Raw genomic sequence first — 26,303 nt, 5'->3', positions numbered from 1 at the left:
TCACTGTTCATTTAGATTATAATCATCCACATTTTTCAATAGTAGAATACATGTTCATAAATATTTGTGAGGACTCTATGAATTTTTTTGTAATTGTCATAATGATGAAATGTGTAGCTGTTCAGAAATTCAGATTTTTAAGTGGTTCAAGAGTAATAAAAAATTTTCAATCAACTTCAATCAACATAATGTTTATTCAACGATCAGTAAAAATAATGGTATCAAACACAGAACTACTTTTTTTTTTTAAGGAAACTTGGTCTATATTCCATTTTGATTTATATCCAGATTAGGCATCAGCTTTAATTTCAGGAGGTTATTAGAGTTTGGCCACATCACAGGATTTTGTGGATAGAATGGAATCCTCTTACCTTGGGACTTGTTCATGAGTCCATGGGATGGGTAGATGCTTGGACTCAAAGTTGAAAATGCAAGAAGTCAGTCATAGAAACTTATAACACGGCTCCTACTCACAAAAAGCTTTGGAACTCTTGAGGAATTTTTGTTTCATTTCCAAAAATGTATTTCAAATTTAGTGCCATTGGCACTAGAAAAATGAGTGTCCCATCTAGTTTTTATTTAACCATGTGAACAATTGAAATCATGTATCTGAACTTCCTTGATCAATAACCAATGCTCTTGTTTTCCTCCAGATTATGTATTCTGGACCAGTGTATTCAAATGCTTTATCATATATGTAAGGATGATTAGAGATTGCATGTGCACTGAGTCAGCGGAAAAAATGGTTTACATCTCTATAGGCTGTGACCACGAGTCAAAGAGGCCACACTTAGTCATCATGTTCTAATATTCCTCAACACAATGTGACTGATTGGAATGACTCTCGTTAATGTCAAAAATGCCCTTAATTATTTCTCTTAATGGAGGGATACAGGTCAGCCCTAATCCTATTTGACCTCTGTGTTGCATTTACACTAAAGAATGTTCCTTTTTTTTAAACAGTCTTTCAGTTTTAAAAGCACTTACATGGTTTATCTCCCTCTTTTAAGCTGTTAAACTACAAAACCAAAAACTAAAAAATGAAAACTACGAAATGACTATTCTCAGATGGTGGATGTCAGGACGCACAGGACTGTGATTTCTGAGAGAAGGAAAGCAGATGAGGCAGTGCAAGAAGGAAGTTTCTAGGCTGCAACCCAAAAAGGGGGAGCCCAAATAAAGCCAGCACTGTAGCTGGATTGAAAAACAGAGTTTGGAGAAGCTGAGACAGAACTTATGGGGCCAATAGAATATGTATCTAAAAATGAGAAAGTCAAACACAGAAAGAATTCCAGAGATCTGCAGAAGGGCCCCCTTGAATCTTTGGCTGAGTACTGATCTGTGATTGCACGGGATACAATTCTATGTGGCTCAGAACTCAAAACAAAATAAAACATTGGAAAGCCATAGGCTGAAAAAATTCCTAGGGCTCACAGAAAGCTTGAGATAATTCATATTCCCAACAGCGAGAGTAGAAAGACACAGTAATGCACAATGCGTAGTGTTCTCAATGCACTCAGCCCCTTAGCAATGGAGCTAAATGATCCCTGGATTAGAGCCTGCTCTAGACCCTCCCTGAAACAAAACAAAACAAAACAAAACTAAACTAAACTAAACTAAACTAAACCAACAACTTAAAAGCAAGGTTCAAAAACATCCAATTGATCAGTGAGTTACTAACCTGTTTGCCAAGATAAAGTTCAATACTTTTAAAGGAATATAGTGAAAGCCAATATGCAACAATGAAAAATGTCCATCTGACATCTAAATCAAAATTATCAGGCATGGAGAGAAGCAACAAAACATGATTTGTAACCAACAGAAAAATCAACCATTAAGAATATATTGAAATAAAAGAAATGGTGAAATTCAAAGACAATCATATAGCAAAAGCTAGTATTTATATGTATTATAAATATTATTGAGAATAAATAGAAATTTGAATATAATGAGAGAAATGAAAGCTATAAAAAGATCTAACTGGAGATTTTACAGATGAAAAATTTTAAATGAAAAATATATACTCTACTGGATTAAGAACAGATTAGACACTGCAGAAAAAAAATATTCAGTAGACTTGGACACAACAATAGAAACTATCAAAAATTAAGAATACAGAAGAAATGAGAATAAACATAATTTCAGTCAGGTATGGAAGAGTATCAAGTGGACCAACATACACATAATGAGTTCCAGAAGGAGAAATGGGAGTAAAGAACATAAAAGGATTTGAAGAAGTAGTGTATGGAAACCAAGTTTTTAATAAAAAACTGTGATCCCACATCACAAACTAGATCCAACAGGTCCAACTCACCACATGAGAAATAAATAAGAAAACCACAAAAAGACAGCATAATCAAATTGCTGAAAACCAGAATTTAGGATTTTATACCTAGAAAAAGTATCTTTGAAAACTTAAGGAAAAAACAGTTAAAACACTGTTTTTGAACATACAAAATTGAAAAATCATTGTCAGCAGACCTGAAATACTAAAAATAATAATATCAATAATTAGGGATGTAGCTAAAGGAAGAACAAACATGATATAGAACAGAAATTTGGCTATACTCAAAGGAATGAGAGCACTGGCACTGATACATGTGTGAAAAAACAGAAAAGCAGCATTTTTGCCTTTTAAAAAGATAATTGACTATTTAAATCAAAATCATAAGATTATATTTAGCATATATAATATGTAGGAGTAAAATGTATGGTCACGATTACAGAAGGAAAGAAAGGGAGCAACATAAAGGATAAAAAGGGGAATTAGAGATTTATTCTTGTAGGGTTTCTATGCTAAATATAAAGTGTGTACTGCTATTTTAAGATACATATAAAAAGAGATACATATAAAAAGTTAAGATGCAAATCCCCAAAGACAAAAAAATAAAGTGTGTATAGTTAATAAGTCAAATGTGAAGATAAAATATAATTATAAAAATTACTCAATCCAAAATAAGACAAGAAAAGAAGAAAAAAGAAAGCAAGAGCAGAAGGCAAAGCAAGCAGCGAAATGTAGACTTAAGCCAGTCATATTAATAATAAATGGAAATAATCCAGTTAAGATCAGATCAACAATAAAGATCTAAATATATTCTATCTAAAAGAAACATATTTAAATATTTAAAAAGAGATGAGATAAATTACAGTGTGGAAAAATGTATATCAATCAAATACCAATCAAAAGAAGGATGGAAACATGGCTATATGATTATCAGAAAAAAATACTCTTCAGAAGAAGAAAAAACATTACCTGGGATAAAGAGAGACATTTCATATTAATAAAGGCATCAACTTTTCAAAAAGACATAATAACTCTAAATGAGTATACACCTAGTATTTTCATTCCAAAATACATGATTCAAAACCTGAGAGAACTAAATGAAAAAACAGATAAATCATAAATATAAATACCCTGTTATTGATAGAATTAGTACACATAAAAATCACTATGAATAATTGACTTTTATAGAAGATTTCATCCAATGATTCCAGAATACATGTTGTTTGCTAGTACATTTATCAAAATGGACACTAGTATGAGAAATAAATCTCTATAAATTCAAAAGAACTGAAAGATACAAAATATGTTATATGTGTTCTAAAACAAATATAACAGAAAGATATCTTGAAAACCCTCAAATATTTGGAGATTATACAACATACTTCTACATAATCAATGAATCACAAATAAATAGTAAAATAAATAAGAAGAGTTTAACAATGAAAATTTAAACAACATATCAAAATGTGTGGGATGCAACTAAATTAGTGCCTGGAAGGAAATTTATAACATGAAATGCTTATGTTAGTAAAGAAGAGAGGTCTCAAGTCAATGATCTAAGGTTTCATCTTAAGAAACTTGGAACATAAGAGAAAATTAAACTCAAAGTAAACAAAGGGAAGGAACTTTTATTTTGTACAGTTATCAAATTTATTGATTTAAGTTGCTCATATTATTCTTTTAACATATGCAGGATCCTCATGATGCCTCTTGCTTTATTTTTTATTTATGTATTTTTAAAAAGATTTTATTTATTTATTCATTAGACACACAGAGACAGAGGTAGAGACACAGGCAGAGGGAGGAAAAGTAGGCTCCCTGCTGGGAGCCCACTGGGGGACTTGATCCCAGGACCCCAGGATCACGACCTGAGCCAAAGGCAGACCTTCAATCACTGAGCCACCCAGATGTCCGGATGCTTCTTCCTTTATTCCTGATTTTTATTATTTCCTTCTTCTCTTTTTATTTTCTTTATCAATCTTCTTAGAGTATTACCAACTTCATTAAAAATTTCAAAGAACCATTTTTTGGTCTCATTGACTTTTTTCTAAAGTATCTTTGTTTTCATTTATTTTTCATTGATTATGCAACTCCTTCAGAAACTATGAGAATGGAATACTTTCTAATCTATTTAATAAAACTAGCAGTACCCCAATAATGAAACTAAACAATAAAACTACAAAAAACAAAGACCCAATATTCCTTATGAACAGAGACCCAGAGATCATTAACAAAATGCTAGCGAAAAAATGTAAAATAATTTAAAGTAGATAATCCCTCATGATCAAGCAGGATTTATCTGAGGATTGTAAAGTTGGATCAATATTTGAAAATCAATTAATATGATTTATGATATTAATAGCTGAAAATGAAAAATCCTATGGCCATCTCAAAAGATGTAGAAAATGCATTTGACAAAACTGAACATATATTCTTTTTTTTTTTTTATGATAGTCACAGAGAGAGAGAGAGAGAGGCAGAGACATAGGCAGAGGGAGAAGCAGGCTCCATGCACCGGGAGCCCGACGTGGGACTCGATCCCGGATCTCCAGGATCGCGCCCTGGGCCAAAGGCAGGCGCTAAACCGCTGCGCCACCCAGGGATCCCCTGAACATATATTCTTGATAAAAGTTCTTAATACACTAGGAACATGAGAAACATCCTCAAACTTTTAAATAGCATCTATAAAGAAAACACAGCTAACAACATTCTGAACTGTAAAAGACTGAATGCCTTCTAGTTAACATAAGGAATATTATGGGAGCAGGGGTATTTGCTCCCAGCCCTGCAAGTCAACATTTTACTGTAATAGGTCAAGAAAATGAAATAAAAGTTACATGGGTTGGAAGGGAAGAAGTAAACTCAATTTGCAGATGGTATGATTGTCTACATAAAAAATCCTAATCAATCTACCAAAAGGTAATTAGAATAAGCTTAGCAAGGTTGCAGTATAAAAAGTTAAATAAAAATAATTGTATTTTTCTATTCTGGCAACAATTCGGAATTGAGATGAAACAAATAATAACATCTGCATAAAAAATATGAAATACAGTGATAAATCTAACAGAACATGTACAAGACTTGCACACCAAAAACTATAAAACATTGATGAGAAAAAAAGTATAGACAGCTAAATTAGAAATTAGGTCATATTCGTATATTGAAAGGTGCAATAGTCTTGATTTTTCCCAAAATGACCTGTAGACTCAATGTAATGCCAATCAAATCCTAGAAAGCTTTTGGTAAAGAAACTGACAAACTTTAAAAGTGGGAATGCAAAAGATCTAATGTACCCAAAAGGTATTGGAAATGAAAAGGAGTTGGAGAATCTACACCACCTGATTTCACACATTACTAAAAAGCTACAGTGATGAAGACAGTACTGTGTTAGCACAAGGACAGACACCGATCGACAAAACAGAATAGAGTTCAGAAATGCAAGAGCGGCACATGTAATTATTCTACTTTGACCAAAGTAATTCAATGGGGAAGAAGAATAATCTTTTCAAAAATGATGCTGGAAAAATTAGATATCCATTAAAAACTGAGCTTTGACCATTACCTCAGACTACACAGAAAAAACTAATATTGAAAATGGGATGTGGACCTAAATGTAAAAGCCAAAATTATAAAACTTCTTGAAGAAAACACAGGAGAGGGGTCTTTAGATCTTGATGTAAGCAACTGTACATTTCTTAGAAAAGAAAAAGCATGAGCCATGAAAGAAAAGGATAACAAAAAACTGGTCTTTATAAAAATTAGATGAAGCTACTACAGAGGAAATAAAATGCAAGCTGTATAGTGGGAGAAAAAATAGTTACTGACCATATATATGTTAAAGGACTTGCATCTAGAATATATAAAGAACTTTTACAACACAATACTGAAGAAACTAACAACCTAAAATAGAAAAGATTTGTACAGAACTTCACCCAAGAAGATATATAAATGGTAAATAAAATTATTCCCAATATTAGTGGACATTAAAGCAACAGAAAGATATACATAAACATCAACTGAATGCTTAAAATTCAAGAGTCAGAATCCTAAGTGTTGGGGGACACATACGGGGCTCAGTGGTTGAGCATCTGCCCTCGGCTCAGGGCGTGACCCCGGCATCCTGGGATCAAGTCCCGCATTGGGCTTGCCACAGGGAGCCTGGTTATCCCTCTGTCTGTGTCTCTGTCTCTCTCTGTGTCTCTCATGAATAAATAAATAACCTTAAAAAAAAAAGCAATCCTAAGTGTTGAGAAGGATATGGAGTAGTCTTGTGATGGATGATAGGTGAAATCATACATCTACACCAATGCTTTTGACTTATACATTGGTATTCATGGCAAAATAGTTCATAATAGCCCCACACTGGAAATGACCCAAATGCCCATTAAATGGTAATAAGCAAGTCATAGCATATCATCCAATACAAATTAGTAAATAATTAAAAATAACAAACTACTGCTATATGCAACAGTATGGATGAATCAAAAAGCATTATATTAAGTAAAGGAAGCCAGACCAAAACTATTGCCACCAAACAAGCAAACAAAACCCAAACAACATGGATGAGGGCTTGATTTACATGAATTTGGAGAGACAACGTAACTACAGTGATAGAAGGAGAAACAGTAAATTCCTGATGCTGGTTGAGGGGTGAGGGGAAGTAGACTACAAGGGAGCATATAACTGTAATCACAGGTCAAAGCTCACCCCTTCAAGAGAGTGAATTGCATTTTATTTAATTAATACCTCGCAAAACACTGACAAAAATTCTGAACTCATCACCTTTCCTACCTGACCTCGAATCTCCTATAATCCCTGTAGCCATGGCTGGCTCAGCAGCTGAGCGTCTGCCTTTGGCTCAGGGCATGACCTTGGGGTCCCGGGATCGAGTCCCACATCGGGTTCCCCGCAGGGAGCCTGCTTTGCCCTCTGCCCGTGTCTCTGCCTCTCTGTGTCAAATAAATAAATAAATAAATAAATAAATAAATAAATAAATAATTTTTTTAAGGAAAAAATCCTTGTAGCTATAAATAATACTCTCTTCTAATCTGAAAAGCAAATCCAGGACCTGTCTTAAGACTCCTGTTTCTTAGCCTCCAAATCGATAAGGTCACCAAGCCACAGCAGCAGTCACACAGCCTACTCCCCGTATCTCTGGGGAGGCACACTGACCAGGCCCCAGCGTCTGTCATCTCTCACCTATGTACCTGCAGTCGCTGTCAGGCACATAACGTGACACTATGGAATCTGGTCATGCCACTTTCTGTGGAATTCCCATGGAAAAGAAATGTGGAGTTTTTTAAGCTAGAGGTTGTTAATATGACTCCACAGAATCCTCTCAACTGCTTCTTGAAAAGTGAAGCCTAGTCATAATTTGGGGGCAATTACTATAGATTTTTGGCAAATTCCTTTAACGAGTCCTTCATTTCCTTGTACTTTGCAGTTAGTATCTCACTCTGCTTAGGTATGAAGTTGTTGCTGTTTCTGATTTTATTATAATTTTCCTCTTTTTTTTTTTTTTTTTTGGTAGGTCTCGTGAACGAAGATACATAAACATGGTGCTTGCTTCATCCTATTTCCCCAAAAGTAAAATGTTAAGATACTGATCAATATCTGCAATCGCTCTATACTGATAGTTCTCTATTGTTTAATAATATTAGCTTTTGAAATGCCCGACTATAAAACTTTAACAAGATAAAAACAAATTTCTTAAAACATGATCAGATAAAATAGAGCAATTAACTCACCTTACAACCAGTGATGATGCTGTGACCCCAGGTATTAGGTGAACATTTAGAACATTTCTCTCCAACGGTATTGGGAGGGCAAATGCACTGACCAGTCTTTGGGTCACAATTGTTTCCCAGATGAGAACAGTCACAAGCTTCACAGGTGAAAGGGAAAAAAAGAGTAAAACAGTAAAAATGTTATAGAAAGTATGGAGTTTGTATTTGGATTTGTGTTGTTTCATTTTCCATATTATTGTTATAAGTGAAAACTTACCTAGTTCGTCTTTTACATCACAGTGAAGTGTATTTCATAGAGGGGTTGATCAACAAAATTATATTGTAAAATTATATTGTATTTCTTTTAATAATTTCAAAAGGTAAAATATTTTTAGGTTTTCAACTAATTTTAAAGAAAGAAGTGGCACATCAGATTCGATGCTCAGTGTACTTAAATGCTATAAAGTTTAAAATTTTGATTCTATGTTTTTTTTAAGTTTTACTTACTTATTCTATGCTGTATAGATTAATATTTCCTTCTTATTGATGACTCTGTTTTGCAATAAAAAACTATAAGCTCAACAGGCTTCTTAAATTCAGTATATTGAGTATAATAGTTATAATTGGCATACATCAGGATATTTCCAGTTTCACAAAAAATAAAAACAGCTGAATTTTGTAACTCTGTGTGAGCGTGTTGATTTTTGAATTTTATTTACCATCTGCCTTATTTTTTTCAATAGATTTTTCATTTTCTTAGCTATAATATGTAAAAAGTGCAAATTCTCAAATACTGCATAAATCAGATTTGAATAAAAGTGATTTCAGGGGAGCGTCAAAGTCATCTAAGTGATGACTGAACAATGAACACTACTTATTAGCTATAGTTGACTCAGCTAGTAAGTTTCAAACTGAAGTGAAAGCAAAGGGAGAAATACCACCAAATACTCAGATTCAGACAGAAGATTAATATTATAAAAAGCCTTTAAATTGGTCATATGATGATTAAATCTTTAAATGAAATACATTTAAACTATTTGACTTTTTACATTTAGACTATTTGACTAAGTTCAATTTTTAAGGAGTCACAATTATCACTGCTCACAGCATCCCATACGAGCTGTGAAAAATGTTCCATATAATACTTGACATAAACACCAAAGAAATCTTAGCTGTTATTTTTGTTATTATTATTGTTATTGATAGTTTTAAGTCAAAGGGTTTGTTTTGTATGTACCATTTCTTAAGAAGAAAACCAGTTCACCTTATGTTCAAATTTATGTGCTAAAAAATGCCTTGGGACAGTTGGAATAGCGATTCGAGAAGTTACCTTGCAAATAGAAATTCTCTAAGCGGTTCTTCAAACGGAATCATAAAACTGAGTATGGAGAAGACTTGAATAATCAGCTGGCTTTTCCCCGCCCAAACACGATGTTTACCACAATTCAGAATACTAATAAACACTGATAATAATAACAATGATAAACACTGACCTGGTGCCTACATGCCAGGCATTATTCTAAATATTTTATAGCTATTAACTCAACTAATTCTTACAAAAACCCAGTGAGATAGAAATAATCATTTTCTTGATTTAATAGATGAACTTTGTAGAGAGACAGCAAGACCCAAGCACTTAGGCAAGGTCACATAACTAGTCACCGGTGGAGCCATGAAACCCGTCCCAGCTATTTGGTGGAAATCTACTCTCAACCATCATGTTATCCTGCTTGTTTGGGGCTATTTTCTGTCCTGTGTCTCTGGATCTGAATGCTACTAAGTTTGCATTTCTAATGTCATCACCATTTCATAATTTAAAATAATGTCTTACTAATAATTTCTAGTAGTAAAGATATTTGAATGCACAGTAGCATTTCATAATTCACACTAAATGAACATGTAAGGGTTGGGTTCAAAGGACTGTATATTTTAGGGGCGCCCGGGTGGCTCAGTTGGTTGGGCACCCAACTCTTGGCTTTGGCTGGGGTCATGGTCTCAGGTTCAACGCTCAGCTTGGAGGCTGCTTGAGATGATTTCCCCCTTCACTTTTCTAAGTTGAACTATATTAGCTTGAGAGTGAAGTTTAAACTATGAGAACACTGGCAAAAGAAAAATTGAACGTTTGACTTCCAGGCTACAGTAGCCGTTGAGTGAGCGACTCATGGTTACAGCCAGGAAGGGAAACAGCAGAATTGAGACCTGCTGATGTTTGTTTATTTATTTATTTATTTATTTATTTATTTATTTATTTATTTTTATTGAGTACTTGCAAATAGTTATTTATTGAGCAATGCTTCACACTACAGTATATTTCATTTGCTAGTTTATTTAAAATAAATGTACATTATTTATTCAGTTAAATATTTTGGATCCTATAATTGTTGTGAAGGTGCCTTTGCTTTAATCTCTAGGGATGTTGAAGAATGAACTGCTACAGTTGCCAAAATGCCCAAACCAGAGAATGAATGTGTAGGGCTGAGTCTTATTTACAGACCTGTGCAGCCTCCTTCTTGGAAGTTGAAATAGCCATGGGCACAGTGGTCACATTTCTTTCCTGTCACTCCAGGCTGGCACCAACACTGACCACTCTCTTCACAGTCGAAAGATTTAGACCCAAAGGAATTGCAATTGCAGGGAACACACCCTCTTCCTGATTGTAGGCCGAAGGTTTCAGGCTGGCATAAAGAAGGACGAGAGAAATTAAATTTAAATCAATGAATTCATTATGAAATAAGACGCACCACCACCAAAAGGTGAGGCAGGAGAGAGGAACCTATGGATGATCAAAGTTCTTCACGGATGTTATGACAATGAGGTTGTAATGGGATCTAATGGCCCCTTTCCTAATGTAATGGGATCTAATGGCCCCAGAAAAAAGAGTACTGTAGCTTTAAAATTTTATCAAAGTTAACAGTAGAATTAGGTCACTATCCTTTATGTCTGCTTTATATTTTCACCAGTCTTTCCCTATACCTTCCAAGATTTTAACAGCAATGTGGATCTAAGCTATGGGGTGTTTCTTACATTTTAATTTAAAAAATTTACTTGCTTCCTTCCTAATAATCTGAATTGATTGCTTTTAGATCTTATTAACGCCTTCTACTTGTTAAAAATGTTTTCAATATTATTGAGCAGAAACCTACAGTTATAAAATAAATGTTTTTTCTCTAATATTTGATCTAATTTTTGTCATCTCTCTGTAGATACACCTAGTCATCATTCTAGGGCTCATGTTACAAATATAACTTACAGGTTTATGCCAATGCTGACAAAATAATTGGTTTACAAACATCTACTTTCTTGGGTTTCATTTTAACAAGTGAAATTGATTTGAGAGAATTCACATCAAAGCGCCGGATTAGGTAGATGAAAAGAACCTTTTACTCTCTGATGGGTAATTCCTAAGTATATCTCTTATCTATGCATAGAAACTTTCTATGATTGGTTTTCATGACTAGCTTTGGCTTGAAATACATGCTATCTGACCTAGAGTGACTACATTAGGGAGTGTGGATGGATTAAAAATTACCTCTACTAAAAAAAAAATTACCTCTACTAGAAAAATGAAAAGTGCATATCCTACTTAAAGTTCATCAAGGTCGTATTTTAAAATATGAAGTGGGTCACACTATTACAATATTTTAATCTGAAAAATTAGTCTTGGTAATTACTTCTTTGTAAAAAATAATTCCCATTTTTTAATATTACACTCAATAGTTACTTCCTGGTAACAAAGACTCTTGCTATTTAATGGGAGCCACCCAAAGAGAAACAAATAACTGTCATTATATATTTTTGAAATTATTGTTAACAGTATGAAAACCAGTTCTAGAAAACAAAATTGCACTGAAAATTAGGCTCTTAAAATGACTATAGCTAACAATTTTGGTTTTTAAATATAAAATGGGTGTACTGAGTTTGTCATTTAATCTCTGTATTTATTGTTGGCTTTATTTTTATTTCCAGTCCAAATTCAGATGTCATCATATGATTAAAGAAGGTGAAATCACTATATTGTATGCCTAATACAACTAATACAGCACTGCACTGGTACTGAAATATATATTAAAGAATAAATAAATAAATAAGAAAGTATCAGTTCTAACAAATGACTTACCACATGATTTTGAAATTAAATTTCATTATGTAAGGGAAGATTAAGACATGTAAGATTTTTATTCATAAAAAGCAATTACCTACAAAATTCTAGATACCTGACCTAGAGAAATAATCAGAAATTAGGAAAATGGTTAAAGTATGAGCATGCTCAATATCGCATTACTTATGAGAGGGACTTCCGAATGTTAGAGAGGAAGTTGCGTAAGTTACATTATGATACATTCATGCTATGAAATACTAGGCAATCATTAAAATCCTGTTTTGAAGCAATTTTAATGATAGGAACAAGCTTAGGATATAGCATTATGTAAAATTTCAAAAAGTAGGATACAAAATTATATATACACTTTGACTCTGATTATATACCTATGATGACACACACACCACTCACGCACACAAATAGAAACATATATACATAGAAAAAAGACTAGAACATACGACATTGACATAGTTTTTAAAAAACCTGAATCATAGATGTGTTTGCATTCCTTATGCAAAGCATTTTGCATTTATCTCCTAAATTTTCCTAACTTAGAAATCTGAATTGCAGAGGAAATACTTTAATTCATCTTTATCCCCTAATTTTTTCTTCACTTGGCATACCTATATATCTTTAACAGATATATCTATGTAGGATTAAATGAACTTCCAAATCATAGTTATTAAGAAAATTTCAAAGTTTGTTATTTAAAAAATACGTAAGAAGAAATCTACCATCCATTTCAAATAATTAAATAATATAGTTTTAAAGAGTTAAGTTGCACCAAAATACATAGTAACGAATTCCAGTAACAAAATTTTAATAAAGTTGATGTACAAAAATTTAACTCTGAGACTCGGGAAAACATTCGTAGTAAACAGATTCAAAAAGTAGATGGTGAGCACTTACATACTGTGCCTGCTGCGTGCCAAGCACCGTCCTAAAGCCCTTTACAAAGATGAACTCATTTATTCCTCAAGACACTCCTGGGAGATAGTTATTACCATCACTTTTCTACAGAGGGAGGAAACTGAGGCACAGAAAGGTCAAGTGACTTGCCTAAGATCACCAGCAAGCCAAGCGCAGAGTCAGGCTTCCACCCCAGCCGGCCTGGCTTCAGAGTCGGTGCCCTGCACTCTCACACATACGGTCTCACTTGGGAAAGCTGGGAAACTTGGGAAAGCTGCTCTCTCTGCTAGATTTCCCTTCACTTGTTCATTCATGGAAGGGGATTTGCTCCAAATGATGCCTGAAATTCCTTCCACTGCTAAAATCATAGGTTTGTACAAATAAACTTTAGTTTCTCCATATCCATGGTTAATGGAAACTTTCATGAACCTCTGAACTTGAACACATGCTTAACAATACACGGAAAGCTCTTTTCAAAAGGCAGGGCTTCAAGCAGGAGTTGTGCAGCTTTGACATTTGCAGTCTGCACGCTGAGCAACCGTTATTTGGTAAAAACGCCATCGGGAAGGTCCGCGGCCCGAGTGGCACACGGCATGCGGAGGCACGAGCCATGCAGTACCTCTGGGATTACTGGAGCGGGGGCGCGATGGGCTCCCCGGGGGCAGCCGCCCGAGCTGCTGCTGGCCCACCTCGGAGGAGGCCCCAGCACCCGCTGCGCTCTCTGCGGCTGCTCCTCCGGCCGCTGCACCTGCCTGCCGAGGCGACACTGTCTCCCTACGAAGCCAGAGTGACACGCACATCGTCCCGCCGCATCACACTGCGGTGTCACGGAGCCAATGGGGCTGCAGCCGCACAACACACAGAATTGCTTCTCTGGGTCCCACCACATACGGGGCTTTAAAAGCCAACAGAAAAATAAGACAAAACAAAGGGATGAAAGAGCAGATGATATTATTCAACAGACGGACGTGGATGATACCTTTGAGCTTACTACAAAAAGGCCAGTTTGTCATCTGAGAACTGCTGGTTCTATTCAACAGTCTTTACCACCAAGAATAAATACATATTTATAAAGAAGAGGTAATGCGGACCCATCACTCCCATGGAGGGATCCAAGGCGCTTGGCACACCGAAGGCAGGCCAACACTCAGGAACAGACAGCAACATATTTTGATTTTTTGTTTCATTTTAGAAAAGTGATGTTATCTAAAAAAATATGTTGAGGGATGCCTGGGTGGCTCAACGGTTGAGCATCTGCCTTCGGCCCAGGGCGTGATCCAGAAGTCCCAGGATCGAGTCCCACATCGGGCTCCCGGCATGGAGCCTGCCTCTCCCTCTGCCTGTGTCTCTGCCTCTCTCTCTCTCTCTCTCTCTGTGTCTCTCATGAATAAATAAATAAAATGTTTAAAAAATATATGTTGATTAGCTTCTCTGCTGACAACTCTGGAGAAGTAGCGTGCTCATGGAACTGACTCTTAAATGATAGAACTAGAGCAAAGCGCTTGCCCAAGACCAACGGTGTAGGGCATTCATGCTGCCAACATAAAAGCAAAGAGTATTTTACTCACGATAGACTGGGATTCAATTTATATACCATTTGTTTCAAAAACATCTGATTTTCAGTGAGTATTCCTGCCAGGGGTCACAGGCTGACGGGCAAGTGCTAGCGGACGGCACACTTCCTTCTATGTTGGAAAAATATTCCGACGATCACAGGGATTGTACGTGTAGATTTGGAGAATCCTGGGCTCCTCTCTTTACACTTAATACGTGTGTCACTGCAAGCTAATGAGCATTTTCCAGGAGAGAGGAGCCCTTGTCCAGCCCCTGCTGCTTACCTTACACTCGTCACACCGCCGCCCCTGCACGTTCGGCTTGCACTCGCACTGGCCCGTCCTAGCGTGGCAGCGCTCAGAGAGGGAGCTGTTGACATGACAGCCGCATGCTGCAAAGGAAGAGGGATCCGTGATTGGCAAAACACTGCCAGTAGTGTGAGTAGGCTGTTAAATAATAAAAATATCCCCCAAACGGGGACACAGGCAACTGAGTTTTATTTTTTATTATTTTTTTATTTTTATATTTTTATTTTTTTTTGACAACTGAGTTTTAGATTTGAATGCTTTTGGATCTGCTAAGGTGTCCTGTTGTGCGTCATTATCATTCGATTCCTACAAGGACTCTCCAAGCTGTAGAGGGGATTCCTGTAAAGCTCTATCACAGTGCCTGGTGCAGCATATGTTGTTAAAATATAACTGTGATCATTATTATTCCAATTTCGAGAGTGAATTATAAATAGTATATAATGAAAATATTATATACTATGTAAATACAATAAGTACAGATCTAATATAATGTGTAAATATTATGAGTATTATATATACACATACATGACCACATGCATCTTTCAGATTGGAAAAGTAAGACAGAACTAATTAGACATTTTTCCAAAGGGGACATCAAAATGGCCAACAGGCACGTGAAAAGATATATAACATCACTAATCATCGAAGAGATGCAAATTAACGCCACAATAAGACATCACCTTACACCTATTAGAATCTTATTTTCAAGAAGACAAGAGACAACAGATGTCGCCAAGAATGTGGTGTAAAGGGTGCTCTTATATCCTGTTGGTGGGAATGTAAATTGGTTCAAAACAAGGTGGAAGTTCCTCAAAAAATTAAAAATAGAACTACCATATACAATCTAGTAATTCTGCTACTGGGTACATACTTAAAAGAAATGAAATCAGTATGTATGTCTACTGCAGCCCTATTTCCAATAGCCAAGGTCTGGAAGTAACTTAATGTCCATCAAAGATGAATAGATTAAAGAAAAAGATACGGTATATATATACACAATGAAATATTCAGCTATGACAAACGACAATACCCTGCCATTTGCAACAACGTGGATGGACCTTGACCACGTTATCCTAAGTGAAATAAGTCAAAGAAAGCCAATTACTGCATGGCATCACCTGCATGTGGAATCTAAAAAAAACAATGTTATAAAATACAGATAGTAAAATGGTGGTGTCACAGGGGATGGATGGTGGGGGCGGGGGGATAAAATTGCTATTATTTAAGAGTATACACTTGCAAGTAGTAAATAACGGGCAGTAAATAAGCGATAGTGCTCTAATTCCCAGTATGAAGAATACAGACAGTATTGTACTATATTGTGTAATAGACTAAATATTGCAATGATGGTGACCATCTTGCAGTATATACGGATACCAGGAGTACCACAATGTACACCTTAGGACCACTGTGTCATTAGACGTCAAATATATCCATTTAAAAAGTACACTGTGTCGAGTGTATTAAGAATAAAGCATGCTTTTTAAAAATCACTTTGTTTTATGACTTATATACTATTTCCTACATTTCGTTTAAGCAATCTTTTGTCATTTCTGTGTTATGAAGTCGTTTGATGCTATTCTGAGATATATAATAAATCCGTCTGAAAATTAAAGGGCCTTTTCACAAATAGAATATAATTAATATCTCACTCTATACTCTATATTTTTAATGATACATATAATTACATTGATACCAGAATAAAATAAAAACGTGAGGGGGAGGTGACATAGGAATTTAGAATATTCATAGATGGTTTTAGACATCTCGTGTCTCTGGATGCTTTGATGTGAGCACAACTTATCAATACATTATAAATAGTTACTCCATCAGCTTATGCTATTTTCCTGTTCATCTGACTCAAGGTTTGACTTAGTTTTACTGCTTTACTAAATAAAAAATGCTGGATTTTTCTCCCAGCAATTTGGCCTTTGGTGCTTGCTAACTTGATATGAGTTTGGTGGCCACTAAAGAATTGGTCTTAGCAGCAGCTGTGATTTTTCCCTGGGGAATAGCTGAAGCATACACAATACCGGGGTGTGAGAAAAGGCTAAAAAATATTTTCTGTAAATATCTATTTCACTTGACACTAGAATTTTTATGAATACTTTTAATATCTTTTTAAAATTAATTAGCTTCTATTAATTTTTTGAAATGAGAATGGTTGGCACACAATGTTACATTAGTTTCAGGTGGACACCATAATAGTTCAACAAGTATATACTATGTTCACCACAAGTGTAGCTGCCATCTGTCCCCTCATGTCCCTATTAAAATGTACTTTTAATTTCTTTATCATGTCTCATATACATTATACTTCTATTTTTAAGATCCCAAATAATTTATTATTTTTTTCCAAATAATTTAGAAGTCATTTTTTCTTAGAATGAAGAATATAGGATTAAATTCACCATAAATTAGCATCATTTTAAAATAAAAGCAGTTGCAAGATACAGAAATAACACACTGAGATCTGTTGGATTTCTGAACACCAATAATGAAATGGCAGAAAGAGAAATCAAGGAATCAATCCCATTTACAATTGTACCAACAATCAAGAGAAGTAGGAATAAATCTAACCAAAGATGTAAAAGATCTGTGCTCTGAAAATTATAGAACACTTAGGAAAGAAATTGAAGAGGACACAAAGAATGGGAAAACATTCCATGTTCATGGATTGGAAGAGCAAATAGTGTTAAGATGTTTATACTGCCTAAAGCAACCCATACATTTAATGCAATCCCAATCAAAATATTACCAGGATTTTTCACAGAACTGGAACAATCTTTAAATTTGTATGGAACACAAAAGACCTCAAATAGTTAAAGCAGTCTTGAAAAAGAGATGCAAAGCTGGAAGCATCACAACTCTGGACTTCAAGCTCTCTTACCAAGCTTTGATCATCAAGATAGTATGTTATTGACACAAAAACAGACACATAGATCAATGGAACAGCAACTCTATGGTCTACCCATCTTTGACAAAGCAGGAAAGAATATCTGATGGAAGAAAGACAGTCTCTTCAACAAATGGTGTTGGGAAAACTGGAGAGTCACATGCAAAAGAATGAAACTGGACCACTTTCTTACACCACACACAAAAATAAATTCAAAATGGATGAAAGACGTAAATGTGAGACAGGAAATGATCAAAATCCTAGAGGAGAACACAGGGGGCAACCTCTTTGAGCTCAGCTGCTGCAGCTTCTTACTAGACACATCTCCAAAGGCAAGGGAAACAAAAGCAAAAGTGAACTACTGGGACTTAATCAGGATAAAACGCTTCTGCACAACAAAGGAAACAGTCAACAAAACTAAAAGACAACCAACAGAATGGGAGAAGATAGTTGCAAATGACATATCAGATAAAGGGCTAGTATCCAAGATCTACAAAGACCTTACCAAACTCAATACCCAAAAAACCAGTTAGAAATGGGCAGAAGACATGAATAGACACTTTTCCAAAGAAGACATCCAGATGGCCAACAGACACAGGAAAAGATGCTTAATATCACTCATCAGGGAAATACAAATCGAAACTACAATGAGATCCCACCGCACACTAATCAGAATTGTAAAAATCAACAACAGGAAATAACAGATGTTGGAGAGGCTGTTGAGAAAGGGGAACCATTCCTCTTACATGTTGGTCAGAATGCAAACTGGTGCAGCCCCTCTGGAAAATATATGGAGATTCCTTAAAAGGTAAAAAATAGAGCTACCCTATAACCCAGCAATTGCACTACTAGGGATTTACCCAAAGGACACCAAAATATTGATTCAAAGGGACACATGCACCCCAATATTTATAGAAGCATCATCACCAATAGCCAATTTATGGAAAGAGCCCAAATGCCCATCAACTGATGAACAAAGAAGAGGTACATATACAAGGGAGCATTATGCAGATATAAAAAAATGAAAACTTGCCCTTTGCAATGACATGGATGGAGCTAAAGTGTTTTATGCAAAGTGAAATAAGTAAAAGACAAATACCATATGATTTCACTCACTTGTGGAATTTAAGAAACAAAATAGATGAACACAGGAGGAAAAACAGAGAGATGCAAACCGTAAAACAGACTTTTAGCCATAGAGAACGAACTGAGGGCTGCTGGAGGGGAGGTGAGCTGGGGGGGATGGGTTGAAGGCCCAATGAAGATTAATAGGAGGGCACTTGTTGTAATGGGCACTGGGTGTTACATGTAAGTGACAGATCACTAAATTCTACTTCTGTAAGTGATATTATACTAGACGTTAACTGACTGGAGTTAAAATAAAAACTTGAAAAAATAGCAAAAGCAATATAATTACATCTGAATCTGTTGAAAATTTTGCTTTAAAAAAACATCAGTTGGGATGCCTGGGTGGCTCAGTGGTTGAGTGTCTGCCTTGGCTCAGGTCGTGACCCTGGGGTCCTGGGATCGAGTCGCGCATCGGGCTCCCTACATGGAGCCTGCTTCTCCTTCTCCCTGTGTCTCTGCTCTCTCTGTGTGTCTCATGAATAAATACATTAAAAATCATTAAAAAAATAAAATAAATCTAAAAATACCACTTTCCAGGTGGTATTAATAAGTGCTTTTTGTTCTAGAGAATGATTTGTGGGTTTTCTTTTTTTTTTTTTTTCACATCTTAGTAAAAGGTCAAAGATTTATTCGATGTGAAGAGAAACCAGAGTATGAGAGTGATTGGTTTTTAATTTAACAAACTGTCATTTTTAAATGACAAAAATCTGGCACTCATCTTCCAAGCCCATGAGAAGAAAGACACATTTGCTATTGAAAGGGGGTGTCCTACCTGATGTTTGGTGTTTACAGCAGAAACAGTGACAAGACACTACATGTTCAGCAGTTTCTGTAATTTTGCAGGCCCTAGGTCCCAAGTCAATGACTCGAAGCATCCCTTCTTACTTAATGAAGTGGACAGAAGTGAACTGTGGGCATCATAACTTGTCCTACCTCGAGATTACAGCAGCAGGTGAAGTTGAGGATGGCACGTACCATACTCGGGGGCTTGGGCTCACATGTCCCTGGATTCCGCACAGTAAGATTCCTCCTGCCTGGTATGTTACTGCTAATATAAAGCATCAGCAAATTCGATGCAACCCCGAGTAACGCAGCTAAGGAGGCAGAGGCGACCCAAGAAGTGCACCGATGAGCCGGGGTGACGCCCCACGATAGCTAACTCTGTGCAAGGAAACACAGCTGCACCATTGCGTGAACAGTCCTAAGGTAAAGAAGGCCAATCGTTCAACAATTACAAATGCCAGTGTGTAAAACACGGGCAGAACTTTACACCTACTATGAGATGCAGGAATATAAAGTTCTCATAGGAAAGCGTAACAGAGGTCGGTGCCAAAGAGGTCACACGGGCGGATCAGTTCATTTTAAGAAAGTGATCAGCAATGAGGCAAGCACTAGGATGAACCCGGCTCACCTCATCTCTAAGCGCTTCTCGCCTACCGGGGGCACGTTTATTTTCAAAACGCGTGCAACGTTTGAGAAGCAACATCCCTTGGGCCGTGCGGCAACTTGCACGGGCTTTAGTCTATTAGTGTAACGAGACACTTCAGGGCAAGCCCGGCGCACACCGTGCCCTGCGCTCCAGGCCGCGCTCCGCAGCTCGGCAGCTGCTCCGAGGCGCAAGGCGTCACCTGGCAGGGGCGTCGGGGGCTCAGGACTTACGCTGACAGTTCTTCGCCTCAACCGCGTCTCCGAAATAGCCGTCAGCGCACAGCTCACAGCGCCGGCCGGCGGTCCCTGGCTTGCATATCCGACAGGAGCCAGACAGGCTGTCACAGCTGCCAGGGATGGAGAAGTCAAGGTTGTCATTGCACTGGCACGGCTGACACGATCCTCCAGGAACGGAAGGCTGTCCAAAATAGCCTTCTGCACACCTAGGGGGGAGAATGTCATCAGTGAGCATCTGGGAGCAACTCATGACACCCGTCGGGGCACCGTTTGTATGGTTTTCACGCTACCCTCTCCCAGGGTGATGTACGTTCCTTCCGAGCGCTCCTTTTCTCCAATGCAAGGTGATTAAAAAATGTTTTTCTAGAACTGCGGTGTAGATACAAGATGAAATCCTGCCAGCCCAACTAGTAATTAGATTTCAGCCAGGAAAAGAAAAAAAAAAAAAAGAAAAATCTTGTCACTGGCACCGAAGATGAGTCCAAAGCATAATAAGAAATCTGCTGCTGGCACTCTAGAGGCACGCGGGTCCGTGCTGGGAGGCCTTTGTAGTGCAACACATCACACGCATCTACTCCAATTGGTTGTTTTCTGTACAAATATGGAAGGTTCACATTTTTTGTTGTTGTTGTAACAAAAGCTTGTTATGAGGAAACAGACTCGCAAGGAAATTCAGCAATGAGGATTCGGAATTTATTAAACGGAAAATTGTGACTCCAAAGATTCTCATTATTATTCAGGTGGGGGCCGTGGGTATCTCCGCATTCATAATGGGTTTGTATATATTTGCATTTCCAGACAGGGGCAGATCCTCATCGAAGAGCCTTTACCAAGGAGCAGGTACGCCTGCCTCTTAGGGGAATACGCTGGAAGGTGAGGCTTAATTGTGCCCACAACTCACATCAGCGGACTCTAGGTATCTCTCTCTCTCCTTTTTTTTTTTTAAAGGACGCACTACTAGTTTACATATTATTGGAAGAATGAGTTTGTTTATTTATGAGGCACAGTAGAGAAGATTTCTTAAATTATGGTATCAAATTTCCCTTTATCCATATGTTGTTTCAAAATGCTACTTAATGTCACAGATGCACAGACACAGGATTTTAAGAGGCAGCTATTTATACTCCGCTCCGACTTCTCTTCCAGTTCCGTTTGTTCATGCTTCGTGTGAAGCCGCACTTGCCAAAGGAGAAACGAAACAGCATCTCGTACAGTCGTACAGTCAGACTAGTCTGTCATCTGTGCCATCTTAAGCGAAATAAAAAGTCTTTTGCAGCAAATATCAGAATCGGAGGGGAACAAAAGCGAGGCAGGAGACTATCATCGCAACAGTACGCTACGTGTGTGCTCATCTGCTCACGGGCCCGTGTCACCATGGACGGAGATGCTCTTTGCCCTTCCAAACAGAGAGGATTCGCGTCCACGCAGCATGTGAGGATGCTTTAATGGCACCACAATCAGGGGGCAGAGTCATTAATTACTCTAACTTTTCTAGAACGTTCGTAAGTGCCATAATACTCAGTTTTTAAAGTGAATTAACCTTTTATCATAATTTTAAAAAATGAGGTGACTAGTTTTAGTCATGCACTCGCAAGATATGAAGGTCGTAGTATGCATATCGTTGGAGGGAAACCGTCACCCACAAATAGAACCGCTTATTGATGATCTACCGTAAAATAGGAATTAACATTTTGGTGCGTAAGGTTTGCCCGTCACCCCCTTCCGAGGTGGTGTTCCATAAAGATAACAGGAAGACTTTTTTGAATTTTAACCCAATTCTCCTCGCCTTACTTGACATTCAGAGCTTATGATCACATCCGCACACACTCGCATCTCAGTTTGTTTACCATTAAGACAGTGACTTTGCTCCACTGGAATAACGATATACAATGATCGTTATCACAGCCAACGAAAACCCATTATTTCCAGCTCGCTTTCCTCAAAATGACTTAGTGCCCTCAGGAGAGATGGCATTATATAACAAGATCGGGGAAATTTTCTTAACACAGATACCCAATTAATAAGGCCAATAGTCTTCCGCAATGAAAAGGAACCCTCAGCTCACGAGCAAATTATTACAGTTAAGTACAATAACCAAAGAGGCATCTTTTATTTTGTTGTGGTGGTCGAACATGTAAGAAAGTATCCTGAGCATACGTGATAGGAGTGTGCATTCAGGCTGCGTGGCTGGTGTGTGTGCGCGGGGCTGTACACAGAGGCGTGTTTCACACACAGAAATGCGTCAGTACAGGTCTAACAGTAGCCCTGGGGTCAGTGAACGTAGCACCGCCAATCACATGACTGTTGCTGATGATCGTAGCGTCTCAGAGTCCGCTCAAGTTGCATTTACTTCACTAGCACCCGCGTGAACCGCGGGCCTCCCGCACGCTCAGCTGCGCAACGGGCTGGAATCTGAGATCTCAGCCTCTGCCGTTTGCACACACAGGAGGGCGAGCACACTCGCAGACCCGTTTGTTGGCTTCCTTGCGACAGACGGACATCGTGACAAGGTCACTGCTCCCTCCAACGCTTGCTCTGTTGTTGCTGTTTCTCATGCACAAGTGCAATATTTTATTTAGCAAGAGGTCACTGAACGTGGATGAGATCCTAGACACCACATGCCATCAGGTGACAGGTTCTTTGTACTGACGACTTAGGGACAATGAGAGAGAGAGAGAAAGAGAGAGAGAGAGAGAGGAGGGCGGGGAGGGGAGCGAAGCTGAAGACCAAGGGCAGGAGCAGCTCAGAGCCATGGCTACCCTTCCCCTCACTGTTGTACGGGTGGTCGGTGACTCTTGGCTAAAACAGGGGGTGAGACTCCATGATCTGCAGCCCGACCCGGGTTGCCACCTCTGTCCACCTGCTTGGCGAGCCACCTCCCCCCACCGCCCTTGACCACCCCGTGGGCGCCATGGTCCCGCTGGGAAGGATTCGGGCTCCGTGTCCTGGGGGGGCACAGAGCAGGGGGGAGGTGGGGGGGCAGTGGGAGGGCAGGTGGGAGCACAGAGCATGCAGGGAGCGGCGGAGGTCAGTGAGGGTGGGGGGCAGGTGGAGGCACAGAGCAGTCGGGGGGGGGCAGGGAGCGGGGGAGGGCACAGAGCGGGGGGGCAGTGGGAGGGCAGGTGCAGGGGCACAGAGCATGTGGGGGGCAGTGGGGGGAGGCCAGGGGGCAGGTGGGGGGCACAGAGCATGCGAGGGGCGGTGGGGGTCAGTGAGGATGGGGGAGCAGCGGGGGCGGGGGGGCAGGTGGGGGCACAGAGCAGGAGGGAGGTGGGGGGGAAGGGGGCACAGAGCAGGCGGGGGGGGCGGGGGCAGGGGTCAGCCTCCCCCCAGGGTCCCGGGGTCACCAAGCGGAGACTCTCTAAATAGGGTTTTGGAACTGAAACCTAAAAAAGCCAAGGGAAACGCTTCAGCCCTAGAACCTGAATCCTACGGATAAACGTGCAGGTGGATCTTCCACGTTCTGAGCTGTGGGTTCCAGTCGCGGCGGGCGGAGCGGCCTGAGGCTCGCCCCCACCTGGGGAGGCCGGGCCGCGGGCCCTGCGTTCCTGCTGCCCTCCCGACCCCGCAGGGTCAACTTGCCCAGGCTTCAAAAAAAAAGGTTCCTTTCTTTATTTTGGGGGGCGTGGAGGAGCAGGGGGGGCACAGATGGCCTGAGGAGCACCCCCACCCCCGGCCCGGGGCCCCAGGGCCGCCTCGCTGCCCCGCGTCCGTCCAGGTGCCGTGCACCTGCCGCACCTGCCGGGGCCCCAGGCTCGTGGTGAGTGCTGCCCGTGACCTGGGGTGGGTGTCGCTCGGCCAGCCCACCTCCCATGTTCTCTCAGATTCCTCTGGAAGCCCGAGGCTCACCCCTTTCCGCCCTCCAAGATACTTTCCTTTCTGGGTTTTTTTCATGGTCTTCCTCCTTGACGAGGACAGAGGCCCAGAGTCTCAGCAAGGTGCCATCATGAGTAGCTCATTCCCTCGCTCCCTGGCTCTTGTTTTTCTTTTCTTTCAAACATTCCCCAGAGGAAAGCAGGGATACCCGAAAGTACGGGTGCTCTGGCCCCAAGCAGGAGCTGCTGAGAAGGGGAGCTAGGGCGCTGTGTGTTACAGAGGCTCTTTGTTTTATTTTAAATGAATAAACAAGAGAGCAGAAGCAGACCTATAAATGCAGAGAACACACTGATGGTTGCCACGGGGTGGGGGGTGCTGCTGGGCAATGGGGGTGAAGGGGGGGTAGAGGTAGATGAACAAGTCCTGGGGAAGAAGGGCACAGCAGGGGGCATAGTCAGTGGTGCTGCGGAGGCAGAGACAGGGACAGGTGGGACCTAGGTCTGTGGTGAGCACGGCAGGACCTGCAGACTTACAGCCGGACAGACACACACACACACACACACACACACACACACACACTCTCCTCACTCACTCCAGCATTCAGATCTCTTGGTACTAAGTAAGCCTCTTAGAAACTCTGGTTCAAGCCTGGGAGATGGGAGGAGATGAAAAAATAAAAAACCCAGATTTTAAAAATTAAGATACAACTGACATGTACCATGGAGGGAATTTAAAGTGTACTTGACTGAGATTATGCTTCCCAGCTCCCACAGCTCCCACAGCTCCCACTACGGAGCCCGGGTCTCAAAATAGAAGTTAAATCGAGATAAAGAATATACAGTTCCAATTCCTGTCCACCTGAGCTGTCATCTGAGATGCATTCTTGCTAAAATATCTACCGATCTACCTACCTGTCTATCATCTATCTACCTACCCACCTATCATATATCTATCATCTATCTGTCTACCTACCTGTCTATCTTCTGTCAGTATATCAATCATCTACCTATCTATATCTGTCTACTATCTATCTATCTATCTATCTATCTATCTATCTATCTATCTATCTATCTATCTATCTAATCTATCTACCTACCTACCTATCATCTATCTATCTACCTACCTGTCTATCTACCTACCTATCATCTATCTCATCTATCTACCTACCTACCTGTCTATATCTCTATCTATCTATCTATCTATCTATCTATCTATCTATCTATCATCTATCGAAAAGCAGGGCTTCATGGTCACCCAAGATTGGGAAGTGCTGAGTTACAGTGCAACGTCTAGAGTTGCCCACTGTACACCTGGAACCACATACCTGAGTGTCAGCTACACATCAAGAACAGAAAAGAAAATGCCGAGTTAAACAAACGCAACCGGTCTCTTCCGTCCAGACATGTCAGAACTAACAAGCTACTAGACGCTTCTTAGGCGTATGCGGTCATGGAACTCAATCTCAAAAATGTGCGGTTTGGGAGAAGCGCTGCTCTGGTTTTCCAGCGCCGGTTTACGTCGATGGTGTGCACACACTGATTTCACCAATTTCCTGCAGAACAGTCTTGATTACAAGATTGTCAGCACAGCCAGGATCTTCCTGTGATGCCCTTAGTCTCCCCAGCCGCCCCCCGCCCCCCCACAGCCTGCACCTCCCCTGAAATGCTTCCCCTAATGTTCTGGGATCCATCTAACAAGATGCTTTTGAAATCATGTAAATCCAGACGAATGATAAACCCTAAATACTCCTAGAAATCGCGAATCCAAGTTCTGGCTAGCAAAACACGACATTTGGTCCTCCGCAGAATAATAGTCGAAGATGACTTTTGACCGAAAAGCTGCGATCGGAGGGAAGATAGGCCATTGGAGAAGCTGCATCGGTCCACCTCTATTTTCTTTTTAAGCAGATTAATAAAGA

The 26,303-nt window shown here is 39.3% G+C and overlaps 1 protein-coding gene across 3 annotated transcripts in view; it reads right to left on the bottom strand.

Moving 5' to 3' along the window:
* LAMA2 (laminin subunit alpha 2) overlaps nt 1-26,303 on the bottom strand; it is a 583,647-nt gene that overhangs the window by 204,739 nt on the left and 352,605 nt on the right. For 2 of the 3 annotated variants that reach the window (XM_072833687.1, XM_072833697.1), the window contains exons 20-24: nt 20,564-20,775; nt 14,857-14,963; nt 13,638-13,913; nt 10,505-10,685; nt 8,032-8,168 (exon numbers count right to left, since the gene is read on the bottom strand). In XM_072833687.1, coding sequence (XP_072689788.1) covers nt 8,032-8,168; nt 10,505-10,685; nt 13,638-13,913; nt 14,857-14,963; nt 20,564-20,775 — 913 coding nt within the window. The remainder of the gene's footprint in view (nt 1-8,031; nt 8,169-10,504; nt 10,686-13,637; nt 13,914-14,856; nt 14,964-20,563; nt 20,776-26,303) is intronic. The other variant, XM_072833705.1, reaches the window with a different exon arrangement.

This window comes from Canis lupus, chromosome 1 (assembly GCF_048164855.1).
Source record: "Canis lupus baileyi chromosome 1, mCanLup2.hap1, whole genome shotgun sequence".
NCBI lineage: Eukaryota > Metazoa > Chordata > Mammalia > Carnivora > Canidae > Canis > Canis lupus.
Note: the sequence above shows the minus strand (reverse complement) of the source record. Positions and strands in the feature narration are given on the sequence as shown.